Raw genomic sequence first — 26,444 nt, 5'->3', positions numbered from 1 at the left:
CAAATTATTATAAATTTAGAGGTTTTTAAACAGCATTATCTTATAGTTAGTATTTAATTATCTTATAGTTCTGGAGGTCAGAAGTCCAAAATGCATCTGACTGAGCTATAATCAAGGTGTTGGTAGGACTACCTTCTTTTCTGGAGTGTCTAGGGGACAATCCATTATTATTATTATTATTTTGCCTTTTCTAGCTTCTAGAGACTACCCGATTCCTTAGCTCATGGCCCCCTTCCATCAAATTTTTCTCGTGACATCATTTATTTGTTTCTAACTCTTCTGCTTCTTTCTTCTTCTTTTTTTTTGTTTTTTGCCTTTTTACTCTATTTTTGAGGAGATTTTCCTAACCTTTCTATTGCATTTATCTTGGCTATTGTATAATTTCCCTTTTCATAGTACCCTAGCTCTATGGATATAGTAACTCTTTTATCCACTTGAGATTGTTAGTAATAGTATTATTTTGCTTTTTAATCTTCTTTTCTTCAGATGATCTGTTTCCTTCATGTTCTACATATTTAACTTCAGGTTTCCTAGACATCCTCTCATGCCTCACTTCCAGAGCACCGACTGGCAGTCAGGAGCTCTACCCATGGGCAAAGGTGGAGGAGTCCTCTCTAGAAAAATGGAAGAGCCTTAGAAACTATGCCAACATATTGTCAGTAAAGGGATCCCTGGTGAAAAAGCCAAACCTTTCATCAACCTCCATGATAAAACCCACTTGTTGGCAAACTCTACCTATGCATCCTGAGTGAGGCCCTAAGAAACTATTTAGAAGCTCACAGTCCATGGGTGTTCCATGCATGCAGATGTTTATTTATTAGGGAATGAAAACTCAGTTTTCATTTCGTAATCCTCATAGAACCTGGAATCTATGTCTATCACACGGTTAGAAATTTCTTCCCAGAATGATCCTCCTTGGATGTGTGATAGAGGCAGCATCTACCAGCTGTCAACCTAAAGAATATCTGGAATACAAAACTGAAAAGACAAAGTGTCTGATCCAAAGAAGGCCAAAGTACAGTGATACTGATATGCAGATAAACAGATACGATACACATTGTTTTGATAGGAGTGTAATGAGGAGTTGATAAGAATACAGTAAGATGAAAACAAAATGAAGCACTTGGTGGTACAGAGGAGAGAAATCTTGTCTCTGCTTGGAGAGAGTTTTAGAAGGCATTCCAGCATGAAGAATCTTTGAAGGAAGAGTTTCTGAAAGAAATGTGTAGATAGTAGGGTGGAATTTCCAAGCAGCAGGAGGCATTGGGCAAGGTACCAAGAAATCCTACAATGGCCTATTATTTTGGGGATCTGATAAAAAGTTATGAGTGATGGAATGTTGGCCCTAACAGAAAATATTCTCTCTCATAATCAAGATCAGGAGCAGTTATGCACCCCATATTATGATTTTGCTTCAGAAAAATATAATTGCTAAGCCATTCCTTAAAATGTTTGGGGCTACTCTTTTCCATTGTCTTTCTTACTATGCCTTGGTCAGCCTGCCTATCACTTCCTCTTTCCTTAACTCTTATGCTTCCGATGTCTTCCATTACTCTAATTCAGGAGAGGTGTGAAGCTTATTGAATCAAAAGAAAACGGAAAGGCATAATTCAAACATATATGATGGGATCTGTAGTTTTAACCCACATCAGAAATCTTGATGAATTCTAGCTTTGGCTATGAGTTTCATGAGAATTCATTACAGTTAGAGGATCTTCAGGGACTAAGCATGTTATTATGTTGCACAAGATTACATGGCCCTTAATGCCTGTGCTCTAAAACCTTAGATTTCTAGTACACCAGGTCAGTGTTCTCGCTATTCTGCTTCAACCCTGCTTAGGTTTGCAAAACCCAGAATTAACAGGGTATCCTCCTACAACGGTAACAGGGTCACAAACCACCAGGTGGCACTGGTTGTTAAAAGTGGATGGAAGTCAAGAATATTCTGTACTCATTGTTCCTCTTTTTATTCTGGAAATGTTTGAAGACTTTTACATGTTCCAGATGTTCATCTAAAACACCCATCCATATCTTTATTTTCTATGGACAATGCCATTCTCTCAATTTCCCATTCTGAATGGGAATTTTGAATTATAATTCCCCCTTCTAATTCCTTAATTGTTAATATTCTATTAATCTTTACTTCTTACTAACACAGTACTGTTATCATAGGATCTTCTCAAATATTTCTAACGGCTTCTTAACTACCAAGCAGGATCCAAGCACTCAGGCTAATAACCAGAGCACTAACAGCCCATGCCAATGCACCTTTATATAACCATAGAATCACACGGTGTTGTACTTTAAGGGTGCTTCATAAAATTTGCTCATTGGTATTTGTATATAATTATAAATATACAAATTGATATAAATGAAAATATAAGGATCATTGTCCTTCAACCATTTTTTTTACCACTGTATCTCTCTGCAAGTAATATAGTAAAAGCAAGTAAGTCATTTAAGGTCTATAGACCCTTGAAATATAAAGATTACATAAGTTTTCAGTGTCACATCAGAATTTAACCACAAACCTATGGTATAAGACTATACACGCTCCTGTGACAAGAAACTTTTTCTTCCATAGGATAAATTAGTTTAGCTCATTTATAGCCAAGAAACAAATTCAACAACTAATTTAAGATTTCATGCTGATAGTAATAGTAATAATTATTTCATCTTGCATGTATAGAATAACTTACAACAACATAAGACGACATTACTTATTATATCATTTGAATTCATTACATCATTTGAGGCTTATAGGTATCATATGGGGTTGACAGAAAAGTATTATTTGTTCTATTTTACAGAAAGGGGAATTTAATTTTAGTGGAAATAATGTATTTGTCCAGGTGATGTGGCTAAGTGGCAGAAATATGATCTTCACTGGGTCTCCAGGCCTCTGGTTACGAATTGAGCTATACAAACTTTGAACGTTGGAGAAGGAGCAGGCAGTTACTTTGGCTTACTCTACTATTAGAATCTTCCACCCAAGTCTGGAAGAACAGCTCTGTCTTGGTATCCAGAGAAAGTTCAGAAAAATTAATAAAATTTTGTAGAGAGTAAAGAACTTCTTCCCTGCCATGCAAATGTAGTTTCCCAACTTATAATTTTTGGGAGGGGCAGCAGAAACCCTTTTTCATAAGAAAACGTTAAGCTGAGTGGCTCTGGTTGAAGGAGACAGAGAACGCAGAGAACTGTGGGCTAGGTCTTCTCCATATTGTTCCTGAGTTCCCTGCAGAGCCCTAAGATTCCAAGAAAAACAGTCCAAAAGGAGAAAGCATTTTTAGTATTCAAGATTCCTCTTTACAGCAACAAAGACTGTGTCTAGCTGATCTAGGCAGAAAAGGCATTTGTTTACTTTAATCCTTTGAAGGATTTTGATTCTCTCTCTTAGAAGCCTAGAGAAGTGGATCTGGGGGCTCCTCGTCAGAAACAAGCCTGAAACGATGCCCTGAAATTGACGTGATGAGGATTCTGCTGCTGCTGCTGCTGCTGCTGAAACAGATGCTGCAATGACCTGTTTCCACCGTTGCCCAAGAAAAGTCGTTTTGGTGTTACAGTTACTGCCAGCACAGAGAGGTCCCTGTGACCTCAGTGTTCCGGAGTCTCCAGTTCCTATTCAAAGTCTAGGACTGGAGTGTCTGATTTAAGAAGACTGACTCTCAGGCCCTCACAATGGAGGCTGGCGAACCTGGGGAAAGGTGCTGTCTCCACCACAACTCAGGAGGTGGGGGATCCCCTGAGCACAAGGCCCAGGTCCAGATGCTGGGCAGCCAAGGGGAACCGATGTATCTTAAACCCTGGGTTCATAGTCATCATTCTCAAAGCTGGCTGCACAGATCAATCACCTGATCAGCTTTGGGGACACATGAAATGACAAAATATCACAGAGACCAATTGAATCTGAATCCTTAGAGGTGAGGCTCAGGCCTCCACACACTGATTTCAGTCTGTACTATGGATTCTAATACACTGTGAGGGGAAAACCACTGGCCACAATGGTTTCTAAAGTAGTTCCAGCTCTGCTGTTTTTAGTACCCCATTACAACAAACCTAGTGCTCTTTTCACATGTTTTGCACATTTTATTTCTTAGGGAACTGAGTTTCTTACATTAAAATGGAGCAAAACATAGGACTAATCATCCAAATATTTGTCTTCCAGTCTCTCCAAGTTTTAGAAGAGAAAACCTTTCTCCTCATTCTTAAAATAGGAAGAGTGGCTTCATATTCTCCCACTGTTGCATGCAGCCCTGGTGGGCGGCCCACATATCCAGGATTGTCTGACAGAAGACATATCTTCCTGCCACACAAAGTGAGGGATGAAAAGGAGGGAGGAAAAGTCTCTCCCTGGCTTAACAAGGCAAGACAGTACAGCTTTTCTGGAACATAGTTATGCACACTCCATAGCAGTCCAGTCCTTTTATTAATTTAAACGATATCGTGTCAGGAACTGTGAGAGCCACTGGAGATATACACAGATCCAACCATGGCTCAAACACACTGTTCCTTGTCCCCTTGGTATTTCAGCCTAATGAAGGAGATTTTTATAAATGTTTTGAAGGAAAAGATCTAAGTTATATCAGAAAATACCAGGCTGGAGGGATCCAGAAAGAGGACTGAATTATGTGCAGGAACCATCCCTCTGGTGAAATTACTTTCAGGTATCGTTTGATGAGTTAATGTGGTCAGATCAGATCTGGAATGGAGCCACCAACTCTCTTCCATGTTTTTCCTTACGTCAAAGGCAATTTCTTTTTCTCTATTTGAAAACAGGAGATTAAACAACCAGATGGCCATTTGCTCAACTGGTTTGCTATTTATATTTTGAAACGTATTGAGAAATATTGAATCTACTACAGAAAGCAAAACATACAACGTTTGGCAAAACCAAAATCCCTTGAGGAAATTTCTCAGAAAGTGCTGGGGGCCATCCTTCTTGAACTATATTTGGTTAATAGGACTATATCTTTGCTTTTCTAGTTAGCTTTATCAAATCATTTTTGGAACAAGGCACAGAATAAATAAAGATATTTATCTCTAGTTAAACACATTCTGCCTCATGAGGAAAAATCCGTCTGACATGTTCATCCTGGAATTGGTCTAATCTCTCTCTCTCAACACATAGGAAATGAAATCTCAGGCACTATTTTCTGGGCTTGGATTTTCAATTTGATGCTGCCTGTTGTGAAGGTGGCCTCTGATTGAAAGAATGCTGCTTTAGTCTGAGCTACCAATTTCTGTAGCTTTTCTAGGCCAAATTAAAAGAATAAGAGTGAACCCATCAACACAGCATTAGTTGCAACACCATTCCTAAAAGACAAGCCCACAGTAGAGATTGCTGACTCACTTCCTACCCACCCCTTTTGGGCTACTGCTGGAAATGATTTTACTGGGTGTGACATTGTATCAGTAGCTCTGGACTCAAAGCAACTTGGCAGAAGCTACATGGGCTGTAGTCTGAAGCCAGTGCTTGAAATCAGAATCCTAGCTCAAGCACAGGCTTTCCACATACTAGCCCCCTGACCATGGGCAACTCATTGTTCTGGGACACAGTGTTCTCACCTCTAAAATGTGGACATGATCCTTTCCTATGTTAGTGAGTTGATGAAGTATTAAAGGAGCTAGTTTAAGAATATTGTAAATTATAACACTACAAATATAAGGTAGGATTATTATGATATCTTTCTCTTCATTCCTTCCCTATTCTCCCCTTTCAGACCCACAGTAGTCTTGCAAAAAAAGAAGCCACACACCACCAACTCTGCCTCCTCCCAACACCCACCAACTTTCTGTGTGAAGTTTTTCCATCAGCACATTTCTCCCACCATCAGAATGCTCTTTCTTAGGTCTGAATTCTTTTCATCACCATCATTAATTTGAGATTTTGGTTCCCAAAGTTTTGTTTTTTGTGTGTGGTTTTTGGAAAAGAAATTAGAAAATTATAGCAAAACCTGTGGAAGAGGGGAAACTAAGGCAAGGTGGGAGGGAAGGGGGCTTTAAAATAGTAACTAGGGCTTTAAAATGAAATTACTTTCAGGTATTGCTCAATAAGTTAATGTGGTCAGATCAGATCCGGAATGCAGCCACCACCTCTCTTCCATAGTTTTCCTCAAGTCAAAGGCAATTTCTCTTTCTCTATTTGAAAACAGGAGATTAAATAACCATATGGGCATTTGCTCAACTGGTTTGCTATTTATACTTTGAAACGTATTGGGGAGGTGGAGAAATACCAGTTAGATGTCAAGTCTACTGGTGGACACATATAACAGAAAGCCAACGGACACACTTTTTTTTTAATGTAGAAATTGATAATGCTTGTTTGTTTATTTTTAAAATTACATACAGTAAAATTCCCTCCTTTTGGCATGTAGCTCTCAGAACTTTGACAAATGCCACACCAACCTCAGAATACAGAATAGATCCATCACTCCAAAAATACTCCCTCTTGCCGCTTCTTTGTGGTCTATCCCTCCCCAGACTTGAACTCTAGTAACCACTGATCTGCTTTCTGTCCCTACCAAAATTTTAAAATTGGAAATGAGAATTTCCCATCTGGGTGAAAATGTGGTTTCCGTCTTATCTTAGCATTGCCCTTGGTCTGGATTTTTGTTTTACTATAGCTCATAGGAACAACCTTGAAAGAAGAGCTATGGTTTTCTAAGCATTCCTATCATTGTTTTGGCAAATGCTCTCCTGTCTGGATGCCAAAGAAAGGTACTGGGGGTGGGGATATATTGTGTTTGCAAAAATGAGCCAGACCTCACAGAAAGGCCATTTTCAGCACAGAATTGCAACCCTGGTATAAAATTAGAATTGCTTCTCAATGAGAAACAGCCTTTATTAAAGTAAGTACAAATTCTTTCAGGAGAATCCCAGGTTTGATATAACTTTAATTAAGTTTCTCAAAAGCTGGAGCTCATTTATTCTTCCCTCTGTCTGCCATCTAGCAGCAGTGTAAGGGCCCTGTATTCAGTGAGAACTTGCTTTGAATTGTAATTCCAATTTGAGTTTTTATACATAATTTTGGTTCTTTCTATGACTTTTCTAAAATTATTTGCTTAAATATCATCAATATCTACCTCCCCTCACCTCCCATTTTCGCTATGTAAGTCTCTCTGGATAAGGCTATTAAGGAGTTCAAGCTATCTCTTCGCAATACTGGATTGCTGTTAGTATTTTAAAACCAAATTAAACAAAATGAATTCCCTAAACAAATTAAATTCCAATATGCATTCATTTCTTATCCTGACTAGAGATAAAAAGGTGATACAATGAACCTTCGGAAAATTACTCTAGCAGCAATATCATGAAAAACAGGTGAACTTTTTAGAGTTTATTTGATTAGTAAAAGTCCCAAAAGTTTTCTGTGAAAAGTTTTAACCAACTTTGAAATACCATCCAGCATTTCCTTTGGCATCCAAAGTAAAAGTAGACTATAAAACAGAGCTGGCATTTGTGGGATGGAAAAATCACTCTGTGGCACTTTTTTGGTTTTTTTTTGGTTTGGTTTTGTTTTGTTTTGGTGGCCTGATGTTTCAGAGGCAAGATAACCCACACGTGTATTCACAATTCCCAAAAGCATATTTTCAAAAGTTGCCAAGTTAATTCCACATACCTTCACCATCTTTTACCTAATCTGCATTTCATTGCTGCTAGAAGTACATCAATGGAAGTGTTTATTTGGACTAGCAGAATAGAGTTTTCATATGCACTATATATACATTATATCTCATTCTTTAATCATCTGTTTATTGACTGAAAATTTCACTTCATTGCATCAAATGCATTCAGAATTGATACCTCTGAAATATAACAGCAATTGTGTTTATGGAAGGCCAACTTCTAGCTACTTAAACTGGCTGACACCGAGTGTATAATGTCTGATTATAGGAAATCTTGGGAAAGAAGCTAGTTTTTCAGGTGCTATAGGTATCAATAGCAACATTTAGAGGCCTATATACAGTAGTTCTCAACCTGTGGGTTGCGAACCCTTTGGGGGTCGAACGACCCTTTCACAGGGGTCACCTAAGACCATCGGAAAACAAAAAGATACTTACATTACGATTCATAACAGTAGCAAAATTACAGTTGTAGAGTAGCAATGAAAATAATTTTATGGTTGGGGGTCACCACAACATGAGGAACTGTATTAAGGGTTCACGGCATTAGGAAGGTTGAGAACTGCTATATAGGAAATGATACAAATATACATGTATATATTATATATATATATATAATATATATATATATATGTGTGTGTATATATGTGTGTGTGTATATATATATACACACACATACATATACATATACATATATACACACATATATAAGTGTGTGTGTATTGTTTTTAATCAACTATATTGATAAACAGATCTGAATTATTTTTTACTGAGAGATAATTACTATGATCTCCTTATGTTTTCCAAATAGTTAAAGCATTATGATGATATAATCTATGCTTAAAAATGGAAAATAGCTTTGAATTTAGGGAAGAAGGGGTATCAAAGAGTCAGAAAGTGAAGCATACAGAGTGCTAAATTTCTGAGAAGTGGCATCCTGCTTCCAATCTGAAATATTAGCCACGTCTCTAAATAACAGCAATCTTGGAATTTTAGAACTAGAAGTGAGATGATGGAATCGAGTTCTTTACATTTGAAGAAACTCATGCCCAACAGAACTAAGCATTTGCTCAAAGTCACACGGGTTGCTAGTAAGTAGAGTCACAAAAAGAACCACCAGTCACACACTACTCTACTTACTAACTCCATCTGAGTGCCTGAGGAGACAGTCACCCACAGACCCAGCTCATGGCCAGCTCTCTAACTTTCAGAGGCTAGAGGGGTTCCACATGCCCATTGATGGTTCTTTCTGATAAGCTTACTGAACCCCAAGAGATTCCAACATAATTTCCAACCAAACACCCTCCTCATAAAACAAAGCCAGTTTTCCTGATGACCTGGGGGAGTTAATGATCACAGGTAATCATCTCAACTCTTTAAGATTTCATGAATACCAGTCTTCCTTTCTCCCTGTAGCTATCATAATGACTACAGTAATATCATATATGTATATAGCATATATCATAATAGCTATAATAGCATAATACAGTGAAAATGGCTTTTATTTTCACTGTTTTACTGTAATTATCTGGTTTTCATTGAGCATTTTATATGCTCTAGGTGTTTTATACTTTTTTTTTAAATTTAGTTCTCACAATAAATTAATATAGTGACTCTTGTGCTGGTCATTGCTTGTTTGCTGTCAGATCCATTTCTGGTCCTTGCCCTGCTCTGTTCCATTCTGCAGGGCATTGAACCCTGCAAATCACACTGCCCAAGCTTTCTTGCCAAGTGGTTTTCAGTTAGGTTTAGCAAGCAGAAAACTGGCAAAGATGAGAGGGTCGGAAGAGAGGAGATACTGGGTGTGTCTGCCCATCCCCTTCGGTTTCAGGTAGCACCTTCAAGAATGGCTGTGTCCCCTCCACTGTTCAAACTCTAACTAGGTACCCCAGGCTCCAGAGCTTTGGTAGCGCCATGTTTCCTTATCTCTCCAGCCCCACAGGTGGGAGGGGCTTCCTGGTGGATTGCCTCACCATTTCTGTTGGCCCTTTCAGCTGTCCCAGCATATTTACAATTAGCTCCCAGTACCAAAACCACCCTCTGGATCAGCTGACATGGACTCTGCCATTTGGACTGGTACCTGGCTAATAAAACATTTTATCTTCATCTTATAAATAAAGGAACTGAAGGTTAGAGAAGTTTGTCTTACACACGAGAGATTACTCTATGCTAGATACTATGCTGAACACCTTATACACAATATTCCATTTAATCTGCACAAAAATATTATGAGGTAGATACTATTACTCCTGTTTCACAGATAAGAAAATGAGGCTCGGGGAACATAAATGATCTCCCCAATGTCATACTAGTTAGTGGCAGACTTAAGAGCTATGTTGAGATCAGTCTCTAGATCACAGTAAGGGTACAAACAACTAATTAAAAGACACTGGGAGATGGGGCCGCCTCTTTCAGAGTTTGATTGGTCAAATGTTTCTGGAAGTTAATGCCAGACTAGAGAAAGGAAACCTCTGCTGCATTAGAACTCAATCAGTTTACAAGAAGGTTCAAGGCCACTTTGGCTACTTTGTAAATAGTCACAGGACAAACAAAAATCAGTGGTGTGCTGCTGTTTGCCTTCCAGGAAAAAAAAAAGTCCTGATTCATAGTATTTGCCAATTTCCATAGTGTAAATATTCCCACCATGGCCGATTTCAAGCAACTACTACTACTACTACACACACACACACACACACACACACACACACACACACATACACACACACACACACACATACACGACAAGACTCATCCAGAATATATAAAGAAATTTTACAGAAATCAGTAAGAAAAGAAACAAATAATACAGTGTAAAAAATGGATGAAATACTTTAACAGGTTCATCATAAAAGGCTATATACCGTTTTTTTTTTTAAAGATTTTATTGGGGAATTGGGGGGAGGGAAACAGTGTTGGGAGAGCGGGGGGAGGGTCACAGACAATTTGCTCTCCTTTTGTTCTCCAGTCTAGTTGTGGAAGACGTTGCTTCCCTGGCCCATGTTGGTATTATCATTGCGCTCTTCCCAGGTGAGGCAGTCGCTCGCTGGCCATTGGACGGCCACTCACAGTCGCTCATAGCGGCTCATGCCCGCTGCCAGCCAGCCCCACTGCAGCCTATGCCATCACCAGTGACTCACGGCAGCCCAGCTCCTGGTCAAGCTGTTGTTCACCATCTTAGCTGTAGAGGGCACAAGGTTACTGGCCCTCATGTGGGATCCAAACCGGGGCCTTGCTGCTCAAAGCTGGCGTCCCAAGCCAACTCTTAACCAGTGCACCATGCAGCCGGCTGGCAATAAACCTTTTATGGCCCACAAGTATTTGAAAACACACTCAAAATCATTACTCACAGGGAAATGAAAATTAAAACCACAACGAGATACTGCTATACACCTCCAGAAGGAATAAAGCAAAAATGACTGGCAATACCAAAAACTGATGAGGATGTGAAGCAACTAATATCCTTATATTTTGCTGGTGATTGTGGACATTTACATTTGGGTCTCATGGACATGTGTATCCTTTTTGGTCTCTTAATGATGCACAGGCCAGGTTTCCCAGGTAAGAAAACACTTTAGCCTAGCATATACTTGAGCACATGTCTTTGCACCAAATGCCAGGGAAGTTTGATTACTATTACTGTTCTCTTTATAAAAATTTCTCTTACGTGAGCCCTTAACCTTCACCAGTTCCCTAATTCAACATCAGACCTTCTTCTTAGGGTCACTGAGTCAGGAACTGAGAGAATATGTATCATGGATTCAGGCAAAGCTTTGATGAATTGTATTATTTCATGTTTATTTGTTTGTTTGTTTTTGATAACTTTCCACTTCCTGATAATTTACCATGTGCTAAATACTTGCCAACCTCTAATTTTGGAAGGGTACCTAGGCCTTACCAGTGACTTTTTAAAATTTTTTTATTATTAAATAGGAACTAAATTCTCAGATTATTTCTCCTTTGCCTTATCTCATTACTTGTTCCTACTCTTAACATTTCATATAAGCTTTATATCTCTAGAATATCACTGGTTGCTCTTCTGTAGCTTTTAACATTATTTGTCTGCTCATTTACCCTCTGCCCTGTCAACTAATTATTCCCCAAATATTTCTTCTGCATTACTCCATTTGGCTTGTCTCCTCTCTGACTAGGTATTTTTGGCCTTTTGTTCTGCTCTAAGTTAATTAAAACAAAACCATTATAAACACTATGTTAATAAAGTGCAATTGACACAGCTATGCCATTAAAACAATAAGACATATGGCATTATTTGCGGCTGAGTGAGCTAAGCAACTTACATTGATAAAATGTGGTTAATGACATTTTATATAAAGGGGCTGTTTACCTAGAGACTATCTTCAGGTTATCATTCATGATTTATCGAGTCTTTGAATACAGTGGCTCTACTAGTTATGAGTATATCTATTTTTTGTTTTACAAACCCATAGTTAATTTATCTTTTTTAAAAGAGGAAGACTAATTAGAATTTCAAGGAACCTTGAAGATCATCTAGTCTACCTTCTTTCCCCATATTTATATCTAGCTAGTTGGGGATGGGGAAGGAGGAAAAGAAGCTTACAGCAGTTACATCATTTACTGAGTAAGAGGCTAAGCTTGTATAGCATTCAGGTCTCCTTGGCCTTTTTCTACACACACAAGAAACTTAGCCAAATGTCCTGTTCAACGTAACATTCCTGATATCTATCATATTTGACTGCAATTACCAGTCTAACCCAGCTCTAAAATTTTATATGCAGTAGTCCCCCTCATTTGTGGTTTCACTTTACAGAGTTTCAGTTACCTGTAGTCAACTGTGGTCTGAAAATATTAAATGGAAAATTTCAGAAATAAACAATTTGTAAGTTTTAAATTGCACACCATTCTGAGTAGCTTGATGAACTCTCGCACCATCCCACTCCGTCCTGCCCAGGATGTGAATCATGTCTTTGTCCAGTGTATCCATGCTGTATATCATACCCACTCGTTAGTCACTTAGTAGCTTTCCATTTTACTATTATTGTTGTTCTTCTCTTTCTGTGTCTAATTTATAAATTAAACTTTATCATAGGTTGGTATGTATAGGAAAAAACACATAGTATATATAGGTTTCAGGCATCCACTGGGGTCGTGGAACATATTCCTCATGGATTAGGAGGACAACTGTACTGTGATTCCAAACCTCCCTTCATACCACAGTTGAGTCAGCCTATTGCTAAATTTCACATAAACCAGCACATCAAGTGAACTAATCAATTTGTATAAAATACCTTCCTCCTTCCTTTCTTCTCAAGAAAAAATAAAATGAGATTCTTCTAATTATTTGATTAAGGTGATTTAACAATACTGCCTATTTCATATACATATATGTTATGCTATGGGCATATAACTAAAAATACAAAGACTGGCCAATAAGAACAATGTTCAGAAGACTGCAGACCAAGGTAAATGGAGATAGCTGAATGATGTTATATACAATAAACTGGGTCCTTAGGATTTTGCTATTACTTATTCTTCTCTTTTGTTCATTTGTTTGTTTTTTGGTATAGTAGATACAGAGCAATAAGAATAAACAAGGAAAACCCTTTGCTTTTTGACCTAGCATGAATAGTATTACAGTCGTCCCTGGGTATCGTGGGGCATTAGTTCCAAGACCCCCTGGGGATACCAAAATCCATAGATGGTCAAAATAGCATACTATTACAGTAAATCCTTGGATTGTGAGTAATGTGGTTTGCGAGTGTTCCACAGACGAGCAAACATTTCTAACACATTTTAACATGGTAAACGAGCGATGTCTTGCAATATGAGTAGTTTGTTTCTGAAATAAATTATGCTTGCAAACCAAGGCATTACTGTACATGCTATTATATATAATATGCATATTAAATATTAAATAGCATACTATATAAAATAGCATATTATTTGCATATACTCTATATCTACATATAAGCTATAGCAGGGTATGCCTACATATCACTTCATTCACATGGTTTCAGCATAGTGCTCGGTGCATGGCAAATTCAAGTTTTGCTTTTATAACTTTCTGGGGTTTTTGTTTCCCCAAATATTTTCAATCAGCAGTTGGTTGAATCTGCGAATGTGAAACCTACAGATACAGACGGTCAATCGTATATCAATAGCTGATAGGAAGCATACAGAATTACTCCATTAAAAAAAAAAAGAATTACTCCATTTTTAATTTGTTCCAGGCTTCTTTTGAAAAAGTAATCTTCATGTTGGAAAGTGATGACAAGTAATACAATGTAACTATAAAAAAAAAAATCCATGGAGTTAAAAAAAAGTGAATTTGAATCCAGAATCTTTTCACATGAGTTATAGGGTCTTGTATAGCTTATTTGCTCTGAGTCTTGCTTGATGATGTCAATAGTTTGATCCCCAGAAGGTTAGGAGTATTCAATGAGATAGCGTATGGAATGCACTCTGACACAGTAATAGCTTAATGGTAGGTAACAGAGGACAGAAGCCCAAAATACGTAAGAGAATATCTAAGAATTCTAAATTAAACAATCAATCTCCCAAGGCCTAAAAGAATCACATGCCAATGTACTATAATAATTTATAAAAACAATAATGATGCTATTGCCAGTAACCTTCAAGCAGTCATGGTAAATAATAAATGTGCTAGTTCATTGCCCCGATTTTCAAAAAAGAGGGAAAAAGAGGATTCTCAAAATTTAGTAACTCCAACCAGCCAGTGAGATGTTTTAATCCCCATGGACATTAGAAATGCATTATGGATTATGAAACAGATATTCTATATGCAATTTTAAAAGGAAGGTGTGATTGCTGAAACCAGCATTTAGTCAATTCAAAGTCATACTGAAAGCAATAAGATTTTCTTTTTTTTTGAGGGGCTGAAGACTAATCAAAGAAATACCACGGATATAGTGTATCTGCATTTCAACAGTGGCAAAGATTTCATGCACCTTTAATACAATAGGTTAATGAACATTATGAATACCCAGAAGCTATTAAATGTAGTACTTTCTAGATGATTTGACCATAAAACCCATGTTTTGTAAAGCAGTTAGTAACATCTGAAAGAACTTGGGTTGGACAGAACACTGTTGGGATACACAAGTCTAGTCTAAGCCTAACAGCAACAGTCTACACTGGTTAAGCAGCCTTTGGGATATGGTGTTTATTTCAGAATACCATTTTTTAAAGGAACCCTGACAAACCAGAGTTTTCCCAAAGGAGTAGACCAGCATAATAGATTATATAAAGCTACACTGTAAAGGAAATAATTGGGAACTGCTATGGACTATTTGTGTACCCCTGAAATCATATGTGGAAACCTTAACCCCCCAGTGTGATGGTATTAAGAGGTGAGGGCCTTGGGAAATGATTACATAATGAGGGTGCAGCTCTCATGAATGGGATTAAGTGCTCTTACAAAAGAGATTTCAGAGAGCTCTCTTGACCCTTCCAACATGTAATGAAGCAGCAAGAAAATGGCTAAGAACCAGGAAACAGGCTCTCACCTGACACTGAAACTGCTGGCGCCTTGATTTTAGACTTCCCAGCCTCCAGAACTATGAAAACTAAATGTTTATTATTTAAGCCACACAGTGAGTATTTGTTTGGTTTGGTTTTTTACAGCAGTCCAAATGAACTAAGAATTATGAAACTATGGAAGAGACACCTTTGGGAGTAGGGCTGACTTACGAGTCAGTTTCAAAATTTTCAATGGGTGGTATATTAAGAAGAAATTAGAATCATTCTGTTTAGTTTAAGCAACCGGAGACAGGAGTGCTATATAAAAGGTATGGAGGGGGGCAGATCTGGGCTGAATACAAAGACTTGTGTGAGAGCAATGACCTTGGGATCTGGCAGTCTAGAATTACATGCCCAGTCCTGCCACTGCCCAATGATGAGTCCTTGATCAAAGGACATACCTCTCAGAATCTCAATTTTCTCATCTGTAATATAGGCAAGCTCACAGAGGTACTGCAAAGTGAAAATCCTAAAGTACAAAATTTGAAATGATCCACACAGTTCCTGGCACACAGTAAGTACTCAATAAATGGAATTGTTGTATTAAAAACACTTACAGTTGCCCAATAATGAGAAGGATGAAGAACATCTGATGGCGGAGAGCATCTCAGTGGTGCAAATGATCAAGCATAATTTTAACTTTTAAAATAATTGAAAGCTTATTGTGGGGGAAGCACACATCAGGGGAAATAGTTGTGATTCGGTTCCTATCTTTATGAGCTAGCAATCACATGGGTACCAGCAGGGCAGATAATGTAACCGTGAAAAAACTTCACTTCTTTAAACTGACTTTTTCTCTTCCTTCTCCTTGATTCAAACTGACCTTGTCTAGTCTGATAGCACCTTGACTTGCTTGCTTCTTTTCTTTCCTTATCCTTCCACCTTCCCACACACTGCGTGTCCACTCCCTTAATCATTACACCCTAAGGATATCAGATTCTGGTCAGCATCAAACAGTCTTAGGAACAAAGCCTCAGGTCTGTTGACCACATAAACACAGTTTCAGTCAAACTAAAGATAACATCTTGACCTCAGTTGTATTTCAGCTCCAGACCCATGAAGGCGGAGTGACCCTACCGGCAATATCCCCTGGAAACCACACAGAAGGATGCCTTAACTGACATCAGGACCTGATGCAGTGATCACTGCCTCCCACCTTAGCCCCAACAATCAGTAAAGCCCATGACCCCAACTCCCTTAGCTACCAGGACGAATGATTTTTCCCTTACATAACCTGTCTTCTAGAGGTCATCAGGGAGCCAGTTCTTAAGGGCACGAGCTCACCTGTATCTTTGGGCTTAGCACCATTTCCTAAAATAAACCTTTACTTTCTTTGCTGCAAATTCCTGTTCCTGCCTCATTGGACTTTGACATATACAGGCAAATGAACTCCTTCAGTTTGGTAACAATAAGGCAAATATATCAATAAACTATAACACAACACAAGGACAAGTGCTATCAAAGTTGCAAGAGGCTCAGAAGTTAATAGCATGAATGCTAATCTTTTTTAGGGAAATATGGAAGGCTTCATGAATGTGGGTAGCACATGAAGAATGGGAAAATTTTCAGTGGGTGGGGTCAGAGGAGCATTATAGAAGAAGGAACTATTATGAGGAGAGACTGCAGGCAGGAAAGCATAGGGATCTAGCCAGATAAGCAGCAGAGTTTGAAGGGATGCAAAGGGAACATAAATCCAGGTGATTTGGCAGGGGTGGGGGGAGGTCACAGAATGAATCTTGGACTTAACTTGGGCAACAGTGGGAAGATGGTAAACATTTGAGGGGAGAGGAGTGACTTTACAAAACTGTGCTTCAAAAAACTGAATTTGGGGCTGGCCGAGTGGCGCATTGGTTAAGAGCTGGCTTGGGACGCCAGAGGGCCCCGGTTCAGATCCCACATATGAGGGCCAGTGACACTGCCCTCTACAGCTAAGATGCTGAACAACAGCTCAACCTGGAGCTGGGCTGCCACGAGTCGCCAGCGATGGCGTAGGCTGCAATCCCTGCTGCAGTGGGTTGCCATGGGCTACCATGTGTAGCCAGCAGCCAGAGTGAGCGGCCAGCAGCCGCAGTGAGCAGCCGTCCAGAAGCCGGCGACTGATCTGCCTCACCTGGGAAGAGCGCAATGATGGTGCCAACTTGGGCCAGTGAAGCAACGTCCTCCACAACTAGACTGAAGAACAACAAAAAAAACCCGACAGCAACTTGTCTGTTCCCCTTCCCCCAATTCCCCAGCACTGTTCCCATCCCCTCAATTCCCCAATAAAAATCTTAAAACAAAAAACCAAACAAACAAAAAAAAACTGAATTTGGCTGTGGCAATAAAAAATTGGCTAGGATCTGTGTGATTCCTAGTACAGGAAAGCCAGTAAGAAAAATAGCACAAGTCAAAAGAGAGCATCTTAAGTAGGTTGGAAGCGATGATAATGGGGAGGAAATCCCTAATGAGACTCACATGAAGGACAAAGTGTTGAAGAATATTTGACAAGTGAGGCAGGTGATGGACTGAGGAACAGAGTGGGTCTTAGTTAAACGTAGGTTTTAGTCGGAACTCGTTAAGATAAGGTCAAGGATATTTCTTCTCAACAGAATAACACACAGTCGACCTTTAAAATATTTGTTTAGTAGATGAGTATATGAATGAGTGATTTGGATTGAGTTCTGAAGAGAAGAATAGAAGATGGTAACAGAAAAAAAAACAAAAGCTTGGGGAGTCAGTGTGAGGGAGGTGAGGCTGGTTGGATAGAGATGGAGTTAAGTAGCATTTGCATGGAGGCCTAGGAGCTAGATTAGGGGTTGGCCACTTAGGATCCATGGACCAAACCCATCCCAGCACTGTTTTTTGGGCACCCCAGGGGCTAAGAATAACTTTTATATTTTTAAATGATTTTTAAAAATCCAGAGTCACGTATTTCGTGACATGTGAAAATGATAGGAAAGTCAGTTTTCAGTGTCTATAAATAAAACAAAGTTTTTGTTGTTTTATTATTGCAGAAGAGGCCAGTCTGCACCTTACAGGAGCAGTAATAATGTGCTAAACACTTTATAAATGTTATCTATGTAATTCTCATGCATTGTTTCCATTTTACTGATGAGCAAACTGAAGCTTACGTTTCGGCCAAGGTCACACGGTTCATTAGCGGCAGTCAGAAACCACATGCACACCAATCTGCCTTTCCAGACTTCCTCACCCCTGGACTAAAAGCCCGAGCTCTAAAAGTCGTGAGACCATAAAATGCCTATAAAAGAGGGTTTGGGGAGTGCTGAATGCTTACAGGGCAGTTTTGGAATGAGTCAGAGGATGGGAATAGTATAGTCAGACACACTTCTTAGAAATGTATATGAATTAATGCATTGAATTCTCACAACTCCTCCATGAGCTGGATACTATTATTACTAACTCTATGCTGGAAAAAGGATGGCTTTCTTAAAGGCCCAGGTAAAAGGCCCAGGGTGTGGATATTTTAACACTCTGGGACTTTTGATGGGTGACACCACTGGACCTCCAAAGGCTTATCCAACCCTAAGTAGCTATGATCCCACATTCAGAAGCACTTAGGGAAGGCTTCCAACAGACTCAGCTTTTACCCTGGTGCCTTCATTCCTGCCCTAAGACTTCCCTTATCCCCACGAGAGGCTTCTGAGACCTAGCTAATACTGCTCTGGTTCCTCTCTGATGGCTTATTTTAAAGAGACTTCCTAAACCACAACAAATTAATCAGTATTTGAAGAAATGCAGCCGATGAGTTTAAAGATCAACTGCTGAGGGACATGAAGACATGAAATTCTCCTATAGAAAACAGGGAGGTAAATGACAGTTTTCTGTCAAAGATTTCAACAGTTATAGGTATCAGAAAGCACTTTGCAGCTTTATAGCTGGCGTGGTTATTCCCGTATTTGTCACCTCCGGCCCTTAAAGCAGCCACTTTCCCACTTGGAACTTACTTGTGGCAGCTGCTGACAAAACAGGAAGTGATTAGTATGTAGTTTGTTTTCAGAGCGCTCTGAACTTTGAGCGTTTTAAAACAAGTTTTAGCAGAGGATTTACTGCCTTGCTCTACTACCTCCAATTCTTATAAAACAACTGTGTAGGGGTTCAAGTATCAGTGCAAAGTCCCACACAAAAACTGACTTAATAACGCGGTTTGCATGCCAGCCATTCCCTTGCATTTTAGATTCCAAGCAAGCTCCTTTTTTTTTTTTTTGGATACAAATTGGTGGGGGTGGGGAGAGAAAAAAGGAACCGGGAAGAGAAGGAAAGGGGAAGTTAAACCTTCCCTCCCTCCCTTTCTTCCTCAGAAAACCAAATATGGCCTCTTCCATGAGGAGTTTGTTTTCTGACCACAGCAGATATGTTGAATCCTTTCGGAGGTTTCTCAGCAATTCCACGGAACACCAGTGCATGCAGGAATTCATGGACGAAAAGCTGCCAGGCATAATAGCAAGGTAACAAAAAAGGACATTTTTGTCAAAGGGACAAGCCTCCGTGCTTTCTTTTCAGTGACAGATGGGTCGAACCCAGCCCTACAGGCTGGGCGAGGGGATAAGAACCTGCTACTGATAGCAACCTCCCTCCCTCCTCGCCCCCCCAACACCACCCCTGTGCCTCTTTTCCTGTGGTGCTTTAGTTAGACATTTGCTTTGAACATTCAAAGGTTTCTATTTGTGCAGCATTTCCAGCTGCATGGAGATAAGCTTTAACCATTTCAAGGCACAAATTCATGTTCATCTGGGAAAAGATTAGATGCAAATCTCTGAGCTCAGGTTTTTCAGCCTTCCTCTAAGTTTTGCATTCAAAAAAATCCCAAGTGGAGTCTAATATTCTTTTCATTAGAATCAAATATAATTAATTACCAAATACTGTTTGCGCCTGAGGATTGAGTGGGTGCCTCTCAGTTCTAATATCCATTTAAATTCATTTTTCTTATCCATTATCACATTCCAAAAAAAAAATTGTCTTTTCCTTTCAACTTAATATTACCAATGTGGCACTACAAAAATGCATTTTCCCATTATCAGTGAAACTCACTAGTTCCTATCCTTCTTGCAGACTACTTTTTTTGGTGATTAATGTGTTCAATTTGTGCCAGGGCTGATAAGCATTATGAGAGTAACAGATTCCACATGCTAAAGATAATCAAATCACTTATCTAGGGGTGGATTGCTGTAACTTACTCTGCTTCAGGAAATAATGATGGAAAACTAGGAAGAAATGAGTGACTGTAGATCCAATTTGCAACAGCAAAAGAACTGATATTTTATCTTTTGCTGGCTTTCTCTATTATAGGCCTGAAAGTTTCTCACCAGGATAGTACAGTACTACCTGACCACAGCAGACATTGTTGGATGTATATGAAATTGTTGCCCTTTCTACAATATTTTTCATGGTTCAGTTTTTAAATGAAAAAAATGTTTTCAATTGCAGTTGCCATACAATTTAATGTGTTTTTTTAAAAACTAGAGTATTATATAATTTATTAATAATTAAAAAGTAATAGAATAATGATGCAAAAATCAAAACAGGCAGCAAATACAAACTTCTTATTGGGGAACTAACTATAAGTCACTCCTTTGGGTCTTTTTGTTCATTTTTAAATTAAAGGTAATGAGTTAATTTCTGAGTTTTTTGAAGAACTAAATGTCTGTGTTCATGTCTATAGCTTATTCACATACCTGGTTTTCTTTAGCCATCAGTTTGGTTTGAAGAAGCACCATGGATGGATATAACATAATAAATGATGATCCCTATCTTCAAGGTGTATACAATCTAATTGGAAATTTTGAATGTAGAATTTGATCTGAAGAACTTTCAAAGGCAAACTTATTTTGCATTATAATTAGGAATGATCTATATCAAAGTATCATTTATTCAAAAAGTAATTTTTTTTTCCTGAAGGTGATGTTTGGATGAGAGTTAGCCAAAGCACCTTTAAATTGCTGCTTAAAGTTGTTTCTAAGTTACTTGTAGGCAATATGCCTACTTAATTTTTCACTCCAAAACAATATTTTTCAAGGTCGGATGGTTCTAAAAAGCTTATAACAGCAACAAAAACACTAGTTTCTTGCCATACTGATTCCCATCCATGAGTCCCACTCTCCAGAAGCAACTACTTTCAACACTGAAATCTTTTAGTTGTTTCTTATGGAATTTTCTTTCCTAATTCTAAATAACTTGTTTTTCTTCTCTAAGCTTATTGTATTAAAATAGCTACATAATCATGCATATTTCCTCCCTTATCATGTGAACGTATTTCAAAATTTTTGTATAATTTGAGTGTTTATATCATTTTGCCTCTATGCATATTATTTATAATTGAACAATGTATTATACTACAATTACATTCCCTTTCATGTACAACTTTTCATTGTTTTACCTAGTTAACTACTGTTTTGATTTTAGCTTCTTAGTTTTCTATGTACCTATCATTACTAATACCCCAACAAGCAGAAGTATTAATCTCCTCTCAATATATTCCAACAGATCAAGTAAACTGTTAACTTTTCCTATGGGAACACCTTTTCTTGATCTCTCTGTTCTTTTTTCCCCAGTCTGTGGTGATTTGCTCTTGGCCTGCTATATAATTATAAATAAGGGAATTTATTTCACGTTCTAGAAATTCTTTTCTTCTCTCTCTAGTATTGGATTCCCTGATTCTGGGTCTTATGCCAGTCTTTTCTTGCTTTCCTTAGTCTTGCTTCATTTTTTTTTTCTTTTTTCTTCAGTTAATCCTTTAACACCTTCCCAAGAAAAGTTTACATGGGAGGTAAACTTTCTGAGTCTTTGTATATTCAAAATGCCTTCACTTCATGCTTATCTTTGTTGGATAGTTTGACTAGTTATAAGACTCTACACTGAAATGACTTTATATCAGAAATTTAAAGGTATCCTTCTATTGTTTTTTAGCTACCAGAGTCACTGTTGAGAAATCCAACACTGTTCAAATTTGTCATCTTTGGCTTATGACCTTTTTATTGTTTTTTGTTTTGTTTTTGTTTTTCCTACTTAGAAGCTTTTAGGATCTTCTGTATCTAGTATTGTAAAATTTTAAGATAATGGGTTGTGGTGTGATTACTTTTCACCCATTTTTTTGGGGTTTTGCCTGAGACATTTCAATGGACCTTCAGATCCTTCAGGGAAATTTTGGTATTTTTTACCCATTCCTCCCCCTCTCTTTTTCTCTTTCTGGAACTTGTATTCATCAAATACCACTCCTCCTGAATTGATTCTTTAATTTTCTTGTATTTCCAATTTTTTATATTTTTTTCTTTCAGCGCTTCTATTAATTTTTTGCTATTATATTTTTAGTTTCCAAGAATGTTATATTGTTATAGCATCCTGTTCATCTTTCACACATGTAGTACCTTCTTTTATCTATTATAAAATTGTCCACTGTTCTCTGCATGTTGAGTTCTGTTTTTGTTTCTTTTGGTCTCTGTCTCTCATGGTAGAAGAGCACCCCAAATATTTGATTAGACTGGTTGTCCATCCAATCAAATAATGAGGCACTCAAAAGTGATTCAGGTCCTCCTTGTATATGTAAGGGGGGAGTTTGTTGAGTGGATAGCTCACTGTAGCAATTAGATGTGGACTCAGCCATTTGTTGGGAGATTCTCAGATGTCAATATATGCCACTTTACTCACTGAGATAGTTTGTTTCTCCAGGGAGGAATTCTTCAGTCCCCTATCTGGAAGTGAAGAATGGGGTAGGGAGAGTTAGGGTATATAGCTGTAAATAGTAAGCATTTTTTTGTTGTTATATGTAATGCATTTAGATCCTTGCCTGGAAAATAGTAAGTTTTCAATAATTATTAGTTATCATTATAATATATGAAATAGGATAATAGTAACTCACAGAGGAGTAGTGAGGATTCAGAGAGTTAATTCATGTAAATCCCTTAGCTATGCCTAGAATAATAATTGCTAATATATGTTGTATGCTTGTCATGAGCAGACATATTTCCAAGAGATTTAGATGAATTAAATAATTTAGTGCTCATAACTCCTCCATGAGTTAGACACCATTATTACAATCCTATAAGGTAGATGGTATTACTATTCTATTTCATAGGTAATAAAGATGCAGACAAGTTAAATTAACTTGTTCAAGGTAACATATCAGTAAACTGGAATTTCAGCCTGGGTCTCTGCTCCATAGCCTCACTCTACTATCACAGAAAAGCATTTTTAAGAATTAACCAAGAGCATAGATAGGAATGGATATATTAAGACTCATGGTTATGAGTTGGAAGATAAGTAGAACTAAGGAAGGCAACTCATTCATAGGTGTCCTTGACTCTATACTTTCCAGTTTCCTTAAGAACCTTGCTTTAACCTGTCTTCATCCTAGTACTCTGTGTAGGCTCTTTCACTTTAGCCAAAGAACAGATTTATTTACCATCCTAAAGCACAAACAAACAAACAACATCCTTTCAGTTCATGTCTCCCCTCTAATAGTCACCATTTTTCTTCTCACTCTTTCATCTTATTTCAACAGTCTCTCTAGGTCTTCTTCCTCTTTATCAAGTTCACTTTTAATCCCACTGCTATCTGACTTCTGCCCTCAACCTCCTTTTAAAACTGCTATTATCAAAGACATTCATATTGCCAAATTCAATGGAGATATTTCCTTTTTTATTCTTTACCAGTACACTCCACAACTTTTGACACTACAGATGGCTTCCTCCTTCTCTAATACTCCTATCGTCTCTGAGATTTACTGCTTTCCTCTGTCTTCTTCCTCGTATACTTCCCATAATCTAGAGACTTAAAAGTTGGTGCTGCATTACCACCCACTGTTCTTCTATTTGCAATATCCTTGGGTGATGGCATCTACTCTCCTAGTTTCTACCATTACTGTATGACAACATTTCTCCAGAATACATCACTGATGCTGATCTCGCCCACCCAGATTAAATCTTGCACATCCAGATGTCTGTTGAATTCAGATTTATCAAAACAAAACAAACAAAAGCCCTAACAAAATGTAAGCTTGCCATCAAACTGTATTCTCCAGCTTAATTTTTAGCTCCATGCTTCACCAAGTCATCCAAGCTGGAAACTTGGCAGTCATACTTTTTTCTGACCCCTTTACATCAATCTAAAGCAAATCATACTGTTGTTTTCCAGTTCATCAATCCCACTCTATTTCTAGTACTAGAGCCATAATATTGGGCTTTATTATCTCACATTTCACTTGAGAGCAAAGTAGTATCTTTTTCATTTTTATATTCTCAATGCATAGAATAGGCATAGTAAATATTTAATAAACACTGTTCACTGAAAAGAAGTTAGCAAGGAGGAAGAAAAGAAGGCAGATATCATAGAGATAGTATGAATCGCCTTTTAGCCTTTTCCCCATATACAGTGAATGGCTACTTATATCACCAGATTCAAAGGTCCACTTTTTCTGTTCTTTTCCTCCAAATAAATTCTAAACAAAATGGTTTATCCTGAGATGTTTACAGTGTGTTTTGAAAGTCTACCAGTTCAAGATTGCTAATGAATGAAACCTATATTTCTGAAGATTTCTAAAGACATCAATGTAACTACTGAATAATTGGAATATTTTATGTTAGCCTAATTTTTATTCCCTGTAATTGTAGTCTGTTCTCTCAACTAGATTTGATAATCAGATTTTACCAATTATCTAGCACATTTTTCTTAAACTACATTTTTTTTTTCAGGATTGGAGACACAAAATCAGAAATTAAGATTCTCAGCATTGGCGGAGGTGCAGGTATAAATAACACATTTTCAAATTTGTATTTCACTCTAAGCATCATGATGTTTGATGGAAATAGTGTTTATTTTTTAGGAAAGCTATTTTGCTTTGCTTTTGGAAGAGAGTATGTTACTAAAACTAGTAAGAGCAATACCACTTCCTAGAAGATTAATTAATGCCCCATAGATTTACAGGGTTTATGACATCAGCCTCCATTACTATCTGTAATATAGATAAGATGTGGCTTTCATTTTTACAAATGGAAAAACATATAGGATGTATGTATTTGGATAACTTTTATCCAAAATGATTTAACTGTTCACAGAAAAGGAAAATTTCATACAAAATTTCTTAAGCTTGTTCCACTTAAAATGTGGTCCTTGGACTGGCTGCTGGTTTGCAAACTGTTACCAGTCCACGAGGAGATAAGTGTGCATTGGGGTGTAAATCATTGAGAAACTATTGCTATGGGAAAAAAATATGCTTAATGACAGTTAATTTATACTCTTGTGGCCCCACTCTTTGAGCTGCACTTGCCTAAACTACTCCCTTCCTCTGATTCAGTTCCAAAACTGCCTTGTAAACATTCAGCACACTCTCCAGCCCCCTTTTCTAAGCTTTTCAGGATCTCATTACTCTTAGAGCCAGTGCTTTTATCTTAGGGGAAAATGAAAAGTCTGGGAAGGCAGATTGATGTGGGTGTAGTTTCTGACTCTGGCATCAATGAACTGTGTGACCTTGGCTGAAACATAGGCTTCAGTTTTCTTACGGGAACAATGAATTTTATCTCATAAGGTTATAGTGAGAATTATATAATAACATTTATAAAGTGATTAGCACACTACTACTGTTCCTGTAAGGTGCAGGCTGGTCCTTTCTGCAAAAATAAAACAAAAATTCCATCCCCAGGCTTTGCCTCAAATCAAATGCCTGAGTTGTATTTTCTTTATTTTTAAATTGCTAGTCATCTGGAGGCATGAGTTAATGTATTAATATATAAAATGTGGTCATATATATTATTTCTGTCTTCCTTTCTCCCTCTCTTCCTTCTTTCCTTCCTTCCTCTTTATTGTTTTCTTTTGAAATAATCACTGAGTGATGGCTTAGTATTTGTTACCACTTGGTAACTAGTGGATATTACAATACCATTTGTTACACAGTGATATGTGGTAACCTCTTGAGCCTCTTAAGTATACGAGTTTTAGCACCACATGAATGAGTAAATTGTGGCCCATATTAACACAAAGATAACCAAGAGCCTTCTAATAGAATGGGATAGCTACTTTTTTCATGTCATCATTTGTTTTTCTCATAAATACACTGCACTATAATGTAATAAAGACTAACCCTTAAAATCATTTTACTTTATCATCTTTCACCAATAAAATAGAAACCAACAAGGACAAATAATAAAGGCTATTGTCACGAATGATCTTATAGAGAGTTTGAACTAAAATATTCTATTATTGCTTACTTGGTATATTAAGTCCTAAAGATTATAAGAGTGATGAATTGCCTAAAGAGTGCCCTAGTAATTCATTTAACCAAGACCGTCACTTCCAGTGTGTTTTGCATATGAGTTTCAG

General features: G+C 37.8%; 1 protein-coding gene across 1 annotated transcript in view; it reads left to right on the top strand.

The window, feature by feature from the left end:
• The first annotated feature begins 19,270 nt into the window (after positions 1 to 19,270).
• The window catches only part of HNMT (histamine N-methyltransferase), a 39,322-nt gene continuing 32,148 nt past the window's right edge, over positions 19,271 to 26,444 (top strand). The window contains exons 1-2 of the mRNA XM_019626388.1: positions 19,271 to 19,582; positions 24,821 to 24,873. Of these exons, the coding sequence (XP_019481933.1) occupies positions 19,446 to 19,582; positions 24,821 to 24,873 (190 nt within the window). The 5' untranslated portion in view covers positions 19,271 to 19,445. The remainder of the gene's footprint in view (positions 19,583 to 24,820; positions 24,874 to 26,444) is intronic.

This window comes from Hipposideros armiger, unplaced genomic scaffold (genome assembly GCF_001890085.2).
Source record: "Hipposideros armiger isolate ML-2016 unplaced genomic scaffold, ASM189008v1 scaffold_673, whole genome shotgun sequence".
In the NCBI taxonomy this organism is placed as follows: domain Eukaryota; kingdom Metazoa; phylum Chordata; class Mammalia; order Chiroptera; family Hipposideridae; genus Hipposideros; species Hipposideros armiger.
This window is presented reverse-complemented; position numbering and strand designations above follow the sequence as displayed.